Below are 17237 nucleotides of genomic sequence, written 5' to 3' on the forward strand. Positions count from 1 at the left end.
TTTATATTTATATAGTTTGAGTAAGTGTTCCAATCCTAGCATGTTCTGTAGATTGACAGTCCCTCACAATCATGATAAGCTTAGAAAATTACTTCCAAATTATATTCAACAGGTAAACTTCTTTGGCTGTCGTATTATATTTATCGACTATGCGGCTTGCCCACTAAAGTAAGTGTGAGTCATTGTTTAGCTTTAGATGTCACTTGGCCATGGGTGTGGGTGGCTCCTGCGTGGTCCGTAGCTGTACTTGCCATCACTGGGAATTTTAACTTCCAGCCTCTTATCTTGCAAATCTGGGTGCTACATGAAAACAGGATTAGGCAGGAAGGTATGGATGAATCCCCAACATCCATGCTATCCAATGAAAGGCAGTAAAAAATGTACTCTATTTTTTTTCTTTTTGGTGACAGGGTTTTACTCTGTCACCCAGGCTGTAGTGCAATGGCTCAATCTTGGCTCACGGCAGCCTCGACCTCCTAGGCTCAAGCAATCTTCCCACCCTAGGCCTCCTGGGTAGCTGGTACTACAGGTGTATACCACCATGCCCGGCTAATTCTGTATTGCCCAGGTTGGTCTCAAACTTCTGGGCTCAAGTGATCCTCCTGCCTTGGCTTCCCAAAGTGCTGAGATTACAGGCATGAGCCACTGTGCCTGGCCCGAAAAATATATTCTTAAAGCACAATGGATAGCACAGTCTGTAAGACATTACCTGTGCAAAACTCAAGCCAAATGGCAACGACAGCAACAATAAAAACTCATCGCCTCAGTGACAGAAAATGAGAAGTTCCTCTGAGCTATTTAATTTCCACAAAGTTAAGTACCATCCCCCAGCAAAAAGGAAAAACCACGACAAGCAGAAAAACTCCCCAGTTCCTGAAGGACACTTAAACCCAGTAAACTAAAGATAGTTTGGGGTTAATGTATATATTTTATGAACATTTTCCTATTTCTGAAATGGGCTTTGTCAAACAGCTTTCTTCAATGAAAGCTTTAAATCATTTATTTCAACAACTTTAATTAGGAGAGATCAATCTTATTTTTGTGATAATTCAGATCCTAGATTTATTATTTCTGGATGATTCTAATTTATTCAGACAAATGGAAGAGAAAAGAAACAGTAAAACATGCATATACATTTTATTATTAAGATTTTAAATGTCTACCATTTTAATAGGCATTTTCTTTTCCTTCACAGTATGGATCCTATCCTAGCTTTTGCCTGTATTTCTTTTTTCTTTTCTTTTCTTTTTTTTTTGAGACAGTCTTGCTCCGTTGCCAGGAGCCAGGCTGGAGTGCAGTGGTGCAATCTCGGCTCACTGCAACCTCTGCAATTCTCCTGCCTCAGCCTCCCGGCTAGCTGGGACTACAGGCGTGTGCCACCACGCCCAGCTAATTTTTGTATTTTTAGTAGAGACGGGGTTTCACCATGTTGACCAGGATGGTCTCGATCTCTTGACCTCGTGATCCACCCGCCTCAGCCTCCCAAAGTGCTGGGATTACAGGCGTGAGCCACCGCGCCTGGCCTGTATTTCTTTTTTCTTTTCTTTTTTTTTTTTTGAGATGGAGTCACTCTGTCACCCAGGCTGGAGTGCAGCGGCACGATCTCAACTCACTGCAACCTCCGCCTCCTGGGTTCAAGTGATTCTCCTGCCTCAACTTCCTGAGTAGCTGGGATTACAGGAGCGCACCACCAGGCCTAGCTAATTTTTTTGTATTTTTAGTAGAGACAGGGTTTCACCATGATGGCCAGGCTGGTCTCGAACTCCTGACCTTGTGATCCACCAGCCTTGGCCTCCCTAAGTGTTGGGATTACAGATGTGAGCCACCACTCCCGGCTCTGCCTGTAATTTTGATTTATTAAAATACTACTCCTTGACAGGACACTGTGGCTCATGCCTGTAATCCCAGTACTTTGGGAGGCTAAGGTGGGTGGATTGCTTGAGCCCAGGAGTTCCAGACCAGCCTGGGCAACATAGTGAAACCCTGTCTGTACAAAAAATACAAAACTTAGTTCAGTGTGGTGGTGTGCGCCTGTAGTCTTAGTTACTGGGGAGACTGAGGCAGGAGGATCACTTGAGCCCAGAAGGCAGAGGTTACAGTGAGTCAAGATTGTGCCACTGTACTCCAGCCTGGGTGACAGAGTGAGACTCTATCTTAAAAAAAAAAACCAAACACAAAACCCCAAAAAACTACTCCTCTGTTAGGCAGAGCAGTTATCTTAACTGATGGGCTGTAAATCCTGTGACAAGGAGATATCATTTACCAACACAAAGATATACAGAATTCCCATGGGATTTTGAGCAAGTAAATGATTTCTTCTCAATCTTGCTGAAATAAAAATGTTCTGTTTTCTTTTAAAGATCTGCTCTGAATATGACTGATTCCTCTTTCCTAACTGCAAGGTCATTTCTAAGGTCAGCCAGAGAGAAAGTTGCCTGTCGGTGATGTGTTTCTATCAGCACAAGGGGAGCTATCTATGAGTGGCAGGGAAAAAATAGCTGACCTTAGGTCAGCAAGTGAACACTCTGCCAGACTTTGGATTCTGATTTTCTAAACCAAGTTGTAAGAAAACAAGCTACTTTTAAACCTCTTTGCTGTGCTTCCAAAATTCTATAAATATACTTTTACTATAGTATGCTTAATGTTGTATTGTAATTATTTGTTTTATTACTGCAGACTTTGATATCCTACAGAAAAAGAGTCATGCCTTCTTCATCTTCACGTGTCTAGCATTGAGTCTGTTGTGTAACATCGCAGATGTTCAATAACTGCTTTTTATTATTTATTTATTTATTTATTTATTTCGAGATGGAGTTTCGCTCTTGTTGCCCAGGCTGGAGTGCAATGACATGATCTCAGCTCACTGCAACCTCTGCCTCCTGGGTTCAAGCGATTCTCCTGTCTCAGCTTCTGGAGTAACTGGGATTACAGGCACGTGCCACCATGCCTTGCTAATTTGTATTTTTTTTAGTAGAGACAGGCTTTCTCCATGTTGGTCAGGTTGGTCTCGAACTCCTGACCTCAGGTGATCCGCCCACCTCAGCTTCCCAAAGTGCTGGGATTACAGGCATGAGCCACTGCGCCCGGCCAATAACTGCTTTTTAAATGAATGCATGTTAAATGTCTCCAAGAGGGAGGTTTACTGATTTACTGGGATTAAGACAGAAACATTAACGGTTAAAATTTTCACATCCAGCAAAGAACTTTTGGCTTTACAGGTGATACCTTGAACTTTATATGTTTCACAGTGTTCAGGAATGTTCACATATTTTTTATCTCATTTGACCCTCACTGTGGATTTGGAAGGTTGGCAGAGCAAGTGTTATTTCTATTATGCACACGAAGAAATCGAGCTCCTGCCCAAGTAAATGTAGCACTAAGATTATAACTATGAACAAGTTATCCTCACTCTTCATTGTGCTAGGAGCCAACCTAGACAACTGATATTTTGTGTGCGTGTGTGTGTGTGTGTTCGTGTGTGTTGACGTGGGGGGGTTCCATTTGTCTGGCAAGTCAATCTGTTTATTTTATCTTCCCTTATCACCCTTAGAGAAAGATAAATGAAAGTCACTGTCTTCCTAGAGCAGGCATGTTTGGTAGCTGGAAGCCGTTCGTTTTCTTGGGGATGCTTGGAGAAGCCCCGGAAGCAGTAAGACAGGCAAGCATTCAGTGCAGCCAGAGGTATAATTGGTGGTGTGGGCTTTTTGCCTCCTCCCTGGTTTGGCTACAGATTGAATAGTTTTGTGAGTCTGGGTGGTGTTTGGGTCTGTGTGGAGCCTGGTTCCTATGACCCAATGTGAGCTCTCAAGGGCCCCTTGGTTAAGAAGAGCTTTTGTTACCACCATGGGGTGGTTTATAGATACGTGTTTTTTTTTTTTTTTTTTTTTTTTTTAAAAAGGATAATTCTACTGTGCAAACTGCGTGGCCTTTTTTATTACACATTAGAGAAGAATAATCCAATCCCTATTTTTTTTTTTTTTTTTTTTTTTTTTTTTGAGATGGAGTCTTGCTCTGTTGCCTGGGCTGGAGTGTAGTGACCCAATCTCTGCTACAATCTCTTTACGATCTCCACCTTCAGGATTCAAGTGATACTTGTGCCTCAGCCTCCCAAGCAGCTGGGATTACAGGCGCCTGCCACCACGCCTGGCTAATTTTTGTATTTTTAGTAGAAACAGGTTTCACCATGTTGGCCAGGCTGGTCTCGAACTCCTGACCTCAGGTGATCCGCCTGCCTCAGCCTCCCAAAGTGCTGGGATTACAGGCATGAGCCACTGCACCAGCCCCTGAATTTCCTAAATCAGTGTTTTACTATAGCATTTGTAAGGGCAATTACTGCACCCTGTTCATCTTTGTATGTTGCAGAGTATTTTCACATCCTAGGTTATAATTATTTGCTGAACAAATTAGATGCACAGAGGGAAAACATCCTAAATGAAATTTTGCATATTATGCCCTGACATCTTCCCTCCATGCATGTCTTCTTTTCCTCCACCAATGGATATTATGGGCTGTTTGTGCAGAGGCTGACTTCCAGCCATTGATTCTGTTTGAGAAAAAACACTGTCTTGTTTATACATAAGTGTTTGTACAGGTTGAGCATCCCTAATCTGAAACTCTGAAATCCAAAATGCTCCCAAATTCAAACTTTCTAAGCACTGACATGATGACTACAAGTTGTGAATTTCATACCTGATCTCATGTGATGACTTGCAGTCAAAATGCAGTCAAAACTTTGTTTCATGCACAAAATTTTCTAAAATATTGTATAAAATTACCTTCAGGCTGTTTGTATAAGGTATATATAAAACAAAAATAAATTTCATGGTTGGGCTTGAGTTCCATCCCCAAAGATCTCTCATTGCCTCTATGCAAATATTCCAATATCCGAGAAAATCCAGAATTCAAAATATTTCTGGTCCCAAGCATTTTGGATAAGGGGTACTCAATCTGTATAATCATTTAAACAATTGACCACTTTGCTTTTATTAACGATACGAGGAAATTGAGACCATGATGCAAATTATTGGTTGTGTTAACAGTGATAAACTTTTATCTTATTACGTGTTTACTCCTTGAATTTAAGATGTTCAGCTGTAAAAAGAAAAAGAGCAAGACATTTTGTCCAAAATTATGCCTAAAGGGTAAAGGTGTCATGAGAAGTGCTGTAATGTGACAAGTTTTAGAAAGCACCCCCCCACCCTCTTTACAACATAAATATGTAGTTTGATTTTTATTTTTGTTTTCAGTTCATAAACATTTTGGAAGATGATTAGCGGCATTGTTTGGAAATATGAAAAATTTATTAGAAGGATCTTTAAATGGCTTTTGCTAAAGAGTCATTTAACAGTATTCCATATTATAGAAACAGCTTTTCATGGATGGTGTGACTGGGTCTGGATCCAAACCCAGTTCGGTTCTTGGAGCCTACGGTGTAGTTAACACTCAGCCTCTTAACTGGGAGCGGCCCTGGAACAAGTCGCTGGAATGCTCAAGCTCCGAGTCACTCAACGGTACGAAGCTGATGATCTCTGCCCAGGGTTCTTTGCCACCCTCAGGTTCAAGTCCCAGGAGGCCTCCGCCGCTGACTTGTGGGAACAGCTCTGAGTTCCGGAGAGGACTGGGTCTGCGAAGGGCACCAGAGACCAGCATCTGCAAGGTTCTTGTACAAAATTTGGAAACTGGACCTGGCGTTGAAATCTCCTCGTTTAAAATGACCATCAGAAGGGAAAAAAATAAAATAAATTGCAATTTATATTTTCACCTTATCTCATGAAAAAATATTTGTAGTGTTTTCCTCCTTATGCCAAAGAGATTAATATTTACGGTGAAGACTTTACCAGGAGTGGTGGTTTTCTATAAAAATAGGTTTTACACATTAGAAATCGGACTTCTGAGTTCCTGGAATAAAACAAAACAAAAAAAGCCCTCAAATAAAACTCCATCTTCTAAGCGTTCCCTCCTCCACTGTGCTTCCATTCCATGAGAGGCCATTAGCATTTCCAGGGATGAACAAAAGTCAATGTTTAACAAGTAACTCTCCAATCGAGAGGCCCTTCCATTCCAGCTATTTCCGTCCGGGGACCGAGGAAATCCTCAAAAGCCGGGCTGCGCATTCCGCGCCCGAGCCGCCCCTGCGCCGAGCGCAGCGGCCCCCGCGAGCTCAAGTTTTTCCCGCGGGGGCTGCGCCTAGGGCGCCCGGAGCTCTCGGGTCGCGGGGACCCAGCCCCGCCCGGCGTTACTCAGGCCTCGGTGGCGCAGGGCGGAGCCGCGGGCGGCGGGCGCAGGTGGGGAGGGGCGGCCGGAGCGCGTTGGTGACACCAGCGGGGGGCGGGGAAGGCGCGGCGGCGGCACTCCGCCCTGGGAAGAAACCCACCAGGTGTGGCCTCGGCGCCCGGTGCCAGCGGGGAGGAGACTCGCGCTGCCGCCGACCAACACCAACACCCAGCCTCGACGCAGCTCCTCTGCGCCCTCTCCGCCCTCCAAGCCACAGCTCTTCTTCCCGCTCCTGCCCCCGGCCCGTCGCCGTCCTCGCGCTCGTAGCGGCCGGGAGGGCCCAGGTGGCGAGCAGCGACCTCGAGAGCCCCCCGCACTCCCGCCCGGTTTCCCGGCGGTCCACCTTTCCTCGGCCCCCTCGGCCTTCTCCGCGCCGGCCCGCCTCGCTTATGCCTCGGCGCTGAGCCGCTCTCCCGAGTGCCCGCCGACATGAGCTGCAACGGAGGCTCCCACCCGCGGATCAACACGCTGGGCCGCCTGACCCGCGCCGAGTCCGGCCCGGACCTGCGCTACGAGGTGACCAGCGGCGGCGGGGGCGGCGGGGGCACCAGCAGGATGTACTACTCGCGGCGTGGGGTGATCACCGACCAGAACCCCGACGGCTACTGGTGGGTACCCGCCGGAGAGCGCGGGCTGCGGGGCCCGCGGGACTGGGAGACTCGAGTCCAGAAGGTGGAAAGGCTTTTGCCCCAGGTCCCGAAAGCACTTCCCGGCCTCGTTGGGAGCAGGACCCAGGTGTCCTGGCGCGTGCAGGGACAGGGCGGCCCCTGTCCTGCGAGCGGGGACTCGGTCCTACCTTCCTCCCCTCCCGCGCGCCCTGGCGGGTGGTCAGAGGGGGCGTCTCGCCGGTCCCTGCCCGGGCCAGCGCGGGGCCGAGGAGTGGCGCGGTGTGCGCGCCGCCCGGGCCGTCCCCTGCCTGCCGGACTCGGCTGCTGTCGCCTTTGTCCCAGCCGCGGGATGGGAGGTCAGGAGAGATGGGGCTGCAAGCGCAAAACTCAACCTCTCCAACCGTAATCAAAGTAAAAGAGTAAAGGAGCGGGGCCCCGGCCCTGTCTGGTGGCCAAGTGGTGCTCCGGGCTCCACCGTCTCTACCCGCCCACCCCTAATCCCCGGTCACCCCGAGACCACGACTGCGGCGGCGCCTGGACCACTCGGCCACCCGAGGGCGTTTGTGTGAAGGCTGCGCGTCCCAGAGGCGGGGGATCCTGTCCCGCTGAGGCCCCGCTTCGTCTTCCCCTGTCCCCCAAATGAAACTTCCCCGCCGGGGTGGCTGCCGGGCCTGGGGCTTGAAGTTCGGCCGGGACGCGCCTGTCCCCTCTCTCGTCCGCTCCGCAGCCCCCACGGGCGAGCGCACCTGTGGCCCTGCCTCTGAGCCTTTTGTTTCCTCCTTTTTAAAAACACCAGATGAACGACCCCAGTGTGCCTTGGGTCGTCGAGCGCCGGCAGCGTGTCTGCTTTGATTCAGAAGGTGTGGGCCGAGGGGCATGGGGGGAGGACGACGCGGGGGTCCCGCCCTGGCCTAGGTACCCCGGGAAGACTTCCAGGTGACAGGGCTGGGTCAGCTTCTCCGGATCCTCGCGGAAACAGACCGAGGGCATCATTTGAGTGGGTGGGGAAAGATCCCGTCCCTGCTTTGAGCGGGTCTCGGGAGCTGTACTCTGGATGCCCAGTAAGCCTTGCGCCTTTTGCAGCCCGCCCCATCTCCCAGCCCCCTGCTGGTGCTTCCCAACTTGGGCTTTTGGGAAAGAGGCCCTGAGCGCCGGGACGTTATTTACCAGGCGTTGTGGCCCTAGGCCTGGGAGGAGCAAACTGAATGCGCTCCAGGGGAGTTTTGTTTTGCAAGCAGTTTTGAAGGCAGGGACTATTCGAGTTGCAACCTGTTTTCTGCGCAGATTTATTTATTTATTTCTGGAGCATCTTGATAATCTGTTTTCGCTTTTTTGAATTAGCAAAGAATTGTCTCAATCTTGGAGTTCTTTCTTGAACAGAATGTGTCTGGGGATTTCCAGGGAAACTGTGCCAAGCGATAGGAGGAGTGAAAACTTGGATTTTCATTACGTTTGTTTAAAAATTTTGCCAGCCATTTAAATCTGAAATTTAAATTTTCTTTCCCAGGCCTCCAGGATTTGATATTCACAACCTTTAAATGTGTGGGTTACACACAGTTTAAATCCAAGTCAGAATGTGTAAGGATTCTTCAGTAGCTCTTTTGGCAGTTTTATGAATCAAGTATTTATTTTGATTATTATTTATTACTATGCTTTTGCTAGCCTGGATTTCTTATCTTTTAAATAGATAATAGTCAGTTTTATTAATCGAATATTTCACTCCCTTGGTTTCTTACACCTTTTGTAGAGAAGTAAAACATTAATTAATTAATTGGTTAATGAACAGCATCAAGATACATGTTTTATTAGGATTCCCCACTGAGACATTTAATTTTGGGCAGACTCCATGTTTTTTCATTGTATAGAGTCATTTCTTGTGTTCTGTTTTTCCAACTTAAAGCCTATTGATAAACCTGTCTCACATCTCTCTGGGAAGGGGAAAGAGACCCAAGTGAAAAATTACCTAACTTTGAGGAAGGATGATTTTTTTTACTCATTAATGTTGCTCGGCCTGGCAGTAGGGCATCAGACTCAGGGCTTGAGTAAGTAGGTGGTCATTCTTTCTGGGGATCCTGGCAATAGAGTTTCGTCCAGAACCTGTCCCAGCCTGCAGTGGTGCTGCTGACTACCAAATAGCCCGCCTATGCTGACTTCTGCATTTCAAATAATGGCGACTGACTGAAGACAGGGCATGTACCAGTTTTTTCTGGTGGCATTCTGGTTTTGTGCGGAGGGATGTATTTGGCCATGGCATGCACTTTGTAGAAGCAGGGTCCTCTCTGTGCCCGAGGGAGCCACTGCCCTCTGCTAAGTGAATGATGATTAAGAATTTCAAAAATATTTTTCTGACCCAAAGGTTTTCTAAATAAAGGTTTTCGTGGTTTTCTTTTCTTTTTTCTTTCTTTTCTTTCTTTCTTCCTTTTTTTTCTTTTAGCACGAACACTAGTAGAAACTATTGGTTGACTTTAAATTCATTTATTTCAAAAACTACTACTTTATGGCTGAATTATTAATAGATTGGTGATTTTTGAGCTGAGTGTTTTGTATTTAGCCCTTCCCTAAATAAAGTAATTTGAATGTGTAGAGAGCCCAATTCTTAGTTTTCCTTTTAAAATGACTTTTAACACCTCTGTCTCTCTCTGTCCTTTCCACAAACAGCACTTACCCATTTTTAGGACAGTAATTAGATCTCATTTGTATTGTAATCCCCTCTTTTCCCCTACCACCCGCCTGTTCTTTGTGTGGTATCTGCAACTACTTGTTAACATTTGGTAAATGTTACAACCTTTTGTATAATGTAATAATAGACACATACATTTTTTGAAGTGTAAATTTTGGATTTTTCTTGGATAGGATGTTATATTAATACTGTTTTCTATTACAGCAGAATTACTTTAGTCTTATTCCTGTTATTAAAACAAATTACAAATCTGTAGTGAAATTTGTTACTAAGTAACAAAGCCGCACAGTTAGATCTTTCACCCATCAAAGTGTGGATTTGTAGGAGGATTAAAAGCAGAAAACAGTCATTAAGCTTCAGAAATATGTGGTTATAATATTAATGCTTATTTTCCTTCAGATCTCATGATTTCAGAACTGAGATACATATGATCATTATTTCATACACATTTCAAAGTTAGTCTTAAATTAGGTTTTAAGAGAAGCTTGTTTCTTACCATGAGATAAACAAGTCCATTTGCCTGGAATTTTAGAGTAGGGGACCTCTAAGGATCACTTAGCGTAGGCAGAAACCCCATTTGCACACTTTAGAGACAGGAAGCTGAGGACATGCCCACGCCCACGATCCTGGAATCCACTTATATGGCTGGGTTGGCCTTAGGACCCAAGGCTCCTCATCTTGGTTTTCCCTGTGCCTTCACAGCCTGACTTTTAGAATGGACAGGGCTGCAATTACACCACAAAAAGGGTGTCAAATTCCATTAAATCTTTCATTCAGCAAGTATTCACCGAGTGTCTGCTGCATTCTGTGTTAAGTGTCAGGGGAGATCAGGGTGGAAATCTATAGCCTTGAAAGGAGTGTAGGTCTTTCCAAAGAAGATAAGTACACGAATAGTAGCATACAAAAGGGGAATGCACAGGAGGGGTATACAGGGCTTCAAAGACTTCACAAGGAGGTGAGAGAATATCTGTCATAAGAGCATCAGGAAGACTTTATAAAGGAAGTGGTGTTCAACTAGACTTTGGAGTATTTCAGCTGTGTAAAGATGGCTGCGCAGAGCACCTTCCAGGGGGAGAGAAGAGCATGAGAAAAGTCTGAGACGCCTGTGGAGTGAGATCTCCTTCTTGAGCATTCCCTCTGAGCATGGAGGCAGTGAGATGAAAGGAGGAAGCATCCTTTCTCACCAAGGCATTAGAGACCTTGAATGCCCTGGAGACGGATTTGGATAGGCAGAGGGAAGCTGGTGCAGATTTTATTGAAGCCGTTGAAAGTCTCCTCCATTGAAAGAGCAGGGAAGTGAGAAGATCATAACTGAGCTTCTGGACTGTTTAGGCGTTGGCTTAAGGAAGCCATTGCGCCACTGAAGGAGGGAGGGAATGAAAGTCTGAACAAGGGTGAGGGTGGTGGATGGGAAAGTAGGTATTGCCAAGGTGGAGTGACAGCTTCAGCCAAGAATTGGATGCGAGAAGCAAGGGAGAGTCTGAGAAAACAGGTCCAGAGCTTGAGTGACTCATAGCATGGATAGTCTAAATACTTTCCTGGGAAACGATTGCAAAGCAAGATCTAGTTTAGCTTAATATGTGGCAGGTAACATTGACATGGTTATTTAGTGTAAGTTGTATATTTCATAAAAATATCAGGTCTGTGGTTAATAATAGTTACCAATACCTGGTAAACACCTGTGATGTGCCTGTTATTGTAAGTTTGTTATCTCAAGCCTCATAACAAACTTCCAGTTTACAGATGGGAAGCTGAGGTTAAAGTGTTTAAATGGCTTGCCTAGGGTCACACAGCTAGTAAGTGGTTGAGTTAGATTTGAATCCAGGATACCACAGTGACCCAAGAAAAGATTAAACCTACACTGTGAGAATTCACCTTTTCTACTTGTAAACCCTTTTCTGAGTTATTACTTCTTTTTAATCTGTTGCATTCCTGTGAAATATTTCATAACCATTCTATTCTTTCGTTAATACTCTTGCAGAGTTTCTATCTGCTTAGGAAAAAAGAAACCCAATTTAATTCTGCATTAAGCCAACTAATTGTCAGTCAGATCTATTTAATGGGACAATACAGCTTTCAGCAGTGATTTTTTTCTCTAAATATGGGCATAATTTCATTGCTCAGGTAATGGAAATGTCTTGGATAGGAAAAAACTGCTGATGCCCCTGATGCCTCAATGCTGACTTCTTAGGGTGGAGCAAAGGAGGGCTTGGGTGTGAGACTTGGAGAGTGTGTCTCGACTCTCGGCTAACCAGTCTTTCCAGACCAGGAGGTTGTAGAAGGAGTGGTTTCAGTCTGGAGGCCTCCTTGCTGCAGCTGAGAGCACTGCCCCATCCCTTGATTTTCTCCATCTTTCTCCCGCTGGGCTGGTCCCAGTGGCCCTGCTGCTTGCAGATGGTCAGGTGTGGTTCTGATTTTGAAGCCACGGCCCCACAGATCCTAAGACTCAGACATGAGCTGCTCATTTGAGGTGACATCTTGTAAAATACTAGTGCAGTCCAATATCAATAATGTATGCCTCACCACCAACGCCTTGGGCTGCAAGAACTCATAAATGTGAAATCTACATTTCATGAAAATGAATACACTTTAGTGAGAAGCTGCAGCAAACAGATCTAAGGTTCTGCTTGGAATTACATTTTATTTGTTTGTTTTGAGATGGGGTCTTGCTCTGCGGCTCAGGCCAGAGTACATTGGCGTGGTCATAGCTCACTGCAGTGTTGACCACTCAGGCATGCGTCACCATATCCAATTAATTAAAAAAAAATTATCTGTAGAGACAAGGTCTCACTATCTTGCCCAGGCTGGTCTTGAACTCCTGGGCTCAAGCAATCTTCCTACCTTGGCCTCCAAAAGTGCTGGAATTATAGGCAAGAGCCAGTGAACCTGGCCTTTGAATTATCTTACCCTTAATGAGTTTCTTTCATGCTGTTAAAATGTATCACTCTTTATGAATTATCTCAGTTACTTTTGGGTCTTTTTTTTTTTTCCTTCCGAGGTGGAGTCTTGTTCTGTTGCCCAGGCTGGAGTGCAGTGACACAATCTTGGCTCACTGCAGCCTCCACCTCTCAGATTCATGTGATTCTCCTGCCTCAGCCTCCTGAGTCACTGGGATTACAGGCATGAACTACCATGCCTGGCTAATTTTTTTGTATTTTTAGTAGAGATGGGGTTTCATCATGTTGGCTAGGCTGGTCTCAAACTCCTGACCTTGTGATCCACCCACCTTGACCTCCCAAAGTGCTGGGATTACAGGCGTGAGCCATTGAGCTGGCTATTTTTGAGTCTTGTAGGGAACCTTAGGAACTCCTGAAAATGCCTCATACTTAATACCCAATCCATTTCTTCCTTCTCCTCTTTCTCTTTTTTTTTTCCACTCCACCCCCATTTTGCTGCAGGGTATCCTTAAAGTCATGGACTGCGGCAAAGATAAAAACACAAAAATGAAATTTCAGCGGGTGCCACCAGTGGCTCACGCCTGTAATCCCGGCACTGTGGGACACCAAGGCGGGCAAATCATGAGGTCAGGAGTTTGAGACCAGCCTGGCCAATATGGTGAAAACTGTCTCTACTAAAAACACAAAAATTAGCCAGGTGTGGTGGCGTGCACCTGTAGCCCCAACTGCTCGGGAGGCTGAGGCAGAAGAACAGCTTGAACCCAGGAGGCGGAGGTTGCAGTGAGCCGAGATCATTGCCACTGCACTCCAGCCTGGGTGACAGAGTGAGACTCTGTCTCAACAAAACAAAAAAAATTTCAGAACCATAACAACAGCAGCAGCCTCTGCAAGTAAGAGCTATCCGTAAGTGAGGCCTCAGCCTCTGCGGTGCCCTCGGAGCCTCGTCTCAGCCCTAGGAGGGGGTGTTCTACCTGTCACAGAGGCAGAAGCTCCAGGCACTGCCAGTGGATGTCACTTTAAGTTGCTCAAGGTCACAGGCTGTAAAACTGGAAGTGGCTGAGCTGGGCGTGAACTCCAACCGTGCCCTACTTCAAAGTCCTTCTGAAGTTAATGACATGTGATCAGTTTTCCACTACCCCCCAAACACAATCTGCCAAACACAGTGTGAAAATCGAGAAAACCTCCTGGAAAAGCAGCAGAACTTTATAATTAGAGTACTGTTTGCATAGCTTCTGGGAAAGGACAAAATGCAGGATCAAAGGAGGCTCTTTTTCTAAAATCTATAGAGAAAAAAAATCCACCATGTTTGCTCACTGCTGGAGTGGGAATGGGGAGGGGATATCTGTGCTCTCTGGTTGAGCTTTTGAAATCAGGGAAATGAAGATGAGCCATAATATCCTCACATCAGACTTTTGTTTGGCCTTTGTTTTTCTTCCACTTTACTAAGCCAAACAAACATGCATTAAGTACCTTCTGTGTGGTGTTTGTAGGAGTGGAAGATGGCTAAGACATGGGACTTTGGACAGACAGCCAGGTGTGTACAAACTCGTGCAAGAGAGGAGAGGATGCAGAGTTGAGATACGGAAAGCTCCTTGCAGAAGGCTGTACATTTTGAACTTTCGAAGGACGGCTAACACTACATTTCAGTGTGTAAATATGTATACATAGGGTGTTTAGTGATGACTCTTAGAGGTATCGTTCTTAAATGAAGTATTAAATATACATATTTTTCTTTTTATGCAAGATTCTTTCAAGAAACTCAAACAAAATAGTATATATGAAAAATACTTTGAAAATTACAAAGAGCTGAGCAAATAGGCCTTACGGTCAATATTAATGCATTACATGCCTATCATAATTCCTATGACACATTTCCTGAGTTTCTTCTAGGCAATTATTCTATGAACCTGAAAACAGAGAGACATATGAATCTTTCTGGCATACTTACAAGAGTCTGTGTTGATTGAATAAAGAAAAGAAAGAAGAGAGAGGAAGGGAGAGATGGAAAGAGGAAAGAAGGAATCCAGTGGGAGAGAAAATATATAAACAGAAAGATATGCAGTTGGGGGCATGGTTCAGGTGTCTAATGAACCGTATAGGTTATTAAAAAAGTATTTTCATAAAACAAAGAGAAGCAACTCTTCATTTAAAAGCTTTTTTTTTTTTGCCTGTAATGTCCCTCTTTGAAATATTTGTCTTGCGTTTTTTCTGTTATTTTTTTCCTTATCTTTCTGAAAGTGTGAACTAGTTTTTCCTTTATCTTTCTGAATATTTTTATTTTTTTAAGACAAGGTCTTGCTGTGTGCCCAGGCTGGAGTGCAGTGGTGCAATCCCGGCTCACTGCAACCTCTGCCCCCCGGGCTCAACCATCTCATCTCAACCTCCCATCTCAACCTCCTGAGTAGCTGGGACTTACAGGCGTGTGCCATCACGCCCAGCTAAGTTTTGTACTTTTTTCTGTAGAGATGGGGTTTCGCCATGTTGCCCAGGCTGCTCTCAAACTCCTGGGTTCAAGCAATCTGCGGCCTCTGCCTCCCAAAGTGCTGGGATTACAGGCATGAGCCACGGCACCCGACCTTGTCTTGTATTTTTTAAAATAATACTCTGGGCAACACATGTAAAGCTAATGCCTTAGGACAGCTAGTTTTGGAATCCTATTTCTAAAGAAAAGTATTTTTTTTTTTGAGGGTAGTAAAATAAAACCTTGAAAACTCGTTCAAGGTTTCACACGTTCATGTGTCCATTTTTGGATTAGAATCCAGAGCTTGTTTTCTGTTTAACAGCTGATGAAGGGCTCTCTGTGCAAACATTTGGAACCCTTACTTGTTTAAACAAGTTTTAGGATGAACTTAAAAGAAAAGTATGTGCAGGTAAGTTCTTTATAGTATGACTCATCTGTCTCTCAGAAGAGTTAAAACTTTTAAGGATGAGTTCTTTTTTTCAAGGATACCTATTAATTTTAATTTAGAAGTCAATATTCTTTGATAAATTTGACCCAAATGAGTTTTTTTTTAAAGCACATGACATCTGCCATCTTCTGTGCCAACAAAATGAGATTTAAAAATTGACCTTTGTGGCTTGTTAGTTCAATTCCTAACATGATTTGAAAATCTCTCAACCCCTAACACCTGTATGTAGCAGTATTAAAAATGTCTTTGAGGCTAGGGGTTTAAAAAATCTTTATACACTTGTTAGTACATCATTTTAAAATTATTTCTTTGTACATAATAGACTTTTGCATTTTTCCAAACTGCACTATATGAATTGAATATAATTCAGTTACCATGAACAAATTTATTTACCATGAACAAAACATAGACATTTGTATTATTTTCAGTAAGGAAGAATGAGTTTGGTGGGTTCCTAAAATTGAGTTACAGAATGAATGAGGTGAAGAAATCTTACATACCATTCAGCCCAATAGATGGAGATTTAGAAATTTCTGAGGTTAAAAAAAAAGCTCTAAAATTATGTGGTCAATAAAAATATATATATATAATTTGACTTAGAAAGTTTTGAATTACAGCTTTTAAAAAATGCATGTTTCCTGGATGGGCGCGGTGCCTTACATCTGTAATCCCAGCATTTTGGGAGGGTGAGGTGAGTGGATCACTTAAGGTCAGGAGTTTGAGACCAGTCTGACCAAAAGTTGGTAAAACCCTGTCTCTGCTAAAAATACAAAAATTAGCTGGGTGTGGTGGCGGTGTGCCTGTAATCCCAGCTACTTGGGAGGCTGAGGCAGGAGAATCACTTGAACCCAGGAAGGGGAGGTTGCAATGAGCTGAGATAATGCCACTGCACTCCAGCCTGGGCAACAGAGTGAGACTCCGTCTCAAAAAAAAAAAAAAAAAAAAGGCACGTTTCCTGAGGCAAGCTCCCCTGGCTCTTGTGCTGAAGAATCCAGTGCTACACATACAGCTGGTGTGTGTATGACATCTGACTGACCCGATGGGTCAAGAGCCTTTCCCCTGAACTTCTGCCTGATTAAGTACAGCAAGTTCTGTGTGGATTCTTCATTGGGCTGAGACAAGTAAACTGACATGTCAGGGTGGATTCCCTATACCTTAGCTGGCCTGAGTCTCCCTCTGTCTTGCTTTGATGGACTGAGCCATTCACAAGGTGTATACCTGGTTCCCTTTCTGGCCTCGGTCTGTTTCCAAAAAGGTGTTCTTGGCCACACCTAAGACTGCAGTTGGATTCCTACAGATGAAAGATAGATGTAGACCTTGCTTTAAGGATCAGATACAGTCTTGAAAAGTTGTGTATAAGATGAAATTTGGTTAATCAGATCACACGTCCCAATAGACAAATAGTGATATCAAAGATTCTTTATTTCATTGTTCCAACACTTAAGCTTTTTATTTTTTCAACCCTTTAAAGGATTAGATTTCTGTGCATTTTCTATTCCTATACAGTTGTTAATTTACTTACTAAAATGCCATGCAAAACATATGTGTTTTAGTGCATATCAAGAACAGATGACACAGAACACAGTGGCTCATGTCTGTAATCCCAACACTTTGGGAGGCCAAGGCAGGCAGACCATTTGAGGTCAGGAGTTTGAGACCAGCCTGATCAACATGGTAAAACCCCATTTTTACTAAAAATACAAAAAAAATAGCTGGGTGTGGTGGTGCATGCCTGTATTCCCAGCTACTCAGGAGACTGAGGCAGGAGAATCGCTTGAACACAGGAAGTGGAGGTTGCAGTGAGCCGAGATCGTGCCACTGCACTCCAGCATGAGCAACAGAGCAAGACTCCATCTCGAAAAAAAAAAAA

At 44.5% G+C, this 17237-nt stretch overlaps 1 protein-coding gene across 4 annotated transcripts in view; it reads left to right on the top strand.

Moving 5' to 3' along the window:
• The window catches only part of DSP (desmoplakin), an 89106-nt gene that overhangs the window by 34740 nt on the left and 37129 nt on the right, over nt 1-17237 (top strand). For 2 of the 4 annotated variants that reach the window (XM_012440307.2, XM_012440308.2), the window contains exon 1: nt 6703-6881. The exons of 1 other annotated variant lie outside the window; for it this stretch is intronic. In XM_012440307.2, the coding sequence (XP_012295730.2) occupies nt 6703-6881 (179 nt within the window). Of the gene's footprint in view, nt 1-6702; nt 6882-15314; nt 15329-17237 lie in introns of those variants that run through there. One more of the 4 variants, XM_064362964.1, reaches the window with a different exon arrangement.

The sequence above is a fragment of the Aotus nancymaae genome, unplaced genomic scaffold, assembly GCF_030222135.1.
Source record: "Aotus nancymaae isolate 86718 unplaced genomic scaffold, 86718_ANA_hifiasm-v0.15.2.pri h1tg000051l, whole genome shotgun sequence".
Lineage (NCBI taxonomy): Eukaryota > Metazoa > Chordata > Mammalia > Primates > Aotidae > Aotus > Aotus nancymaae.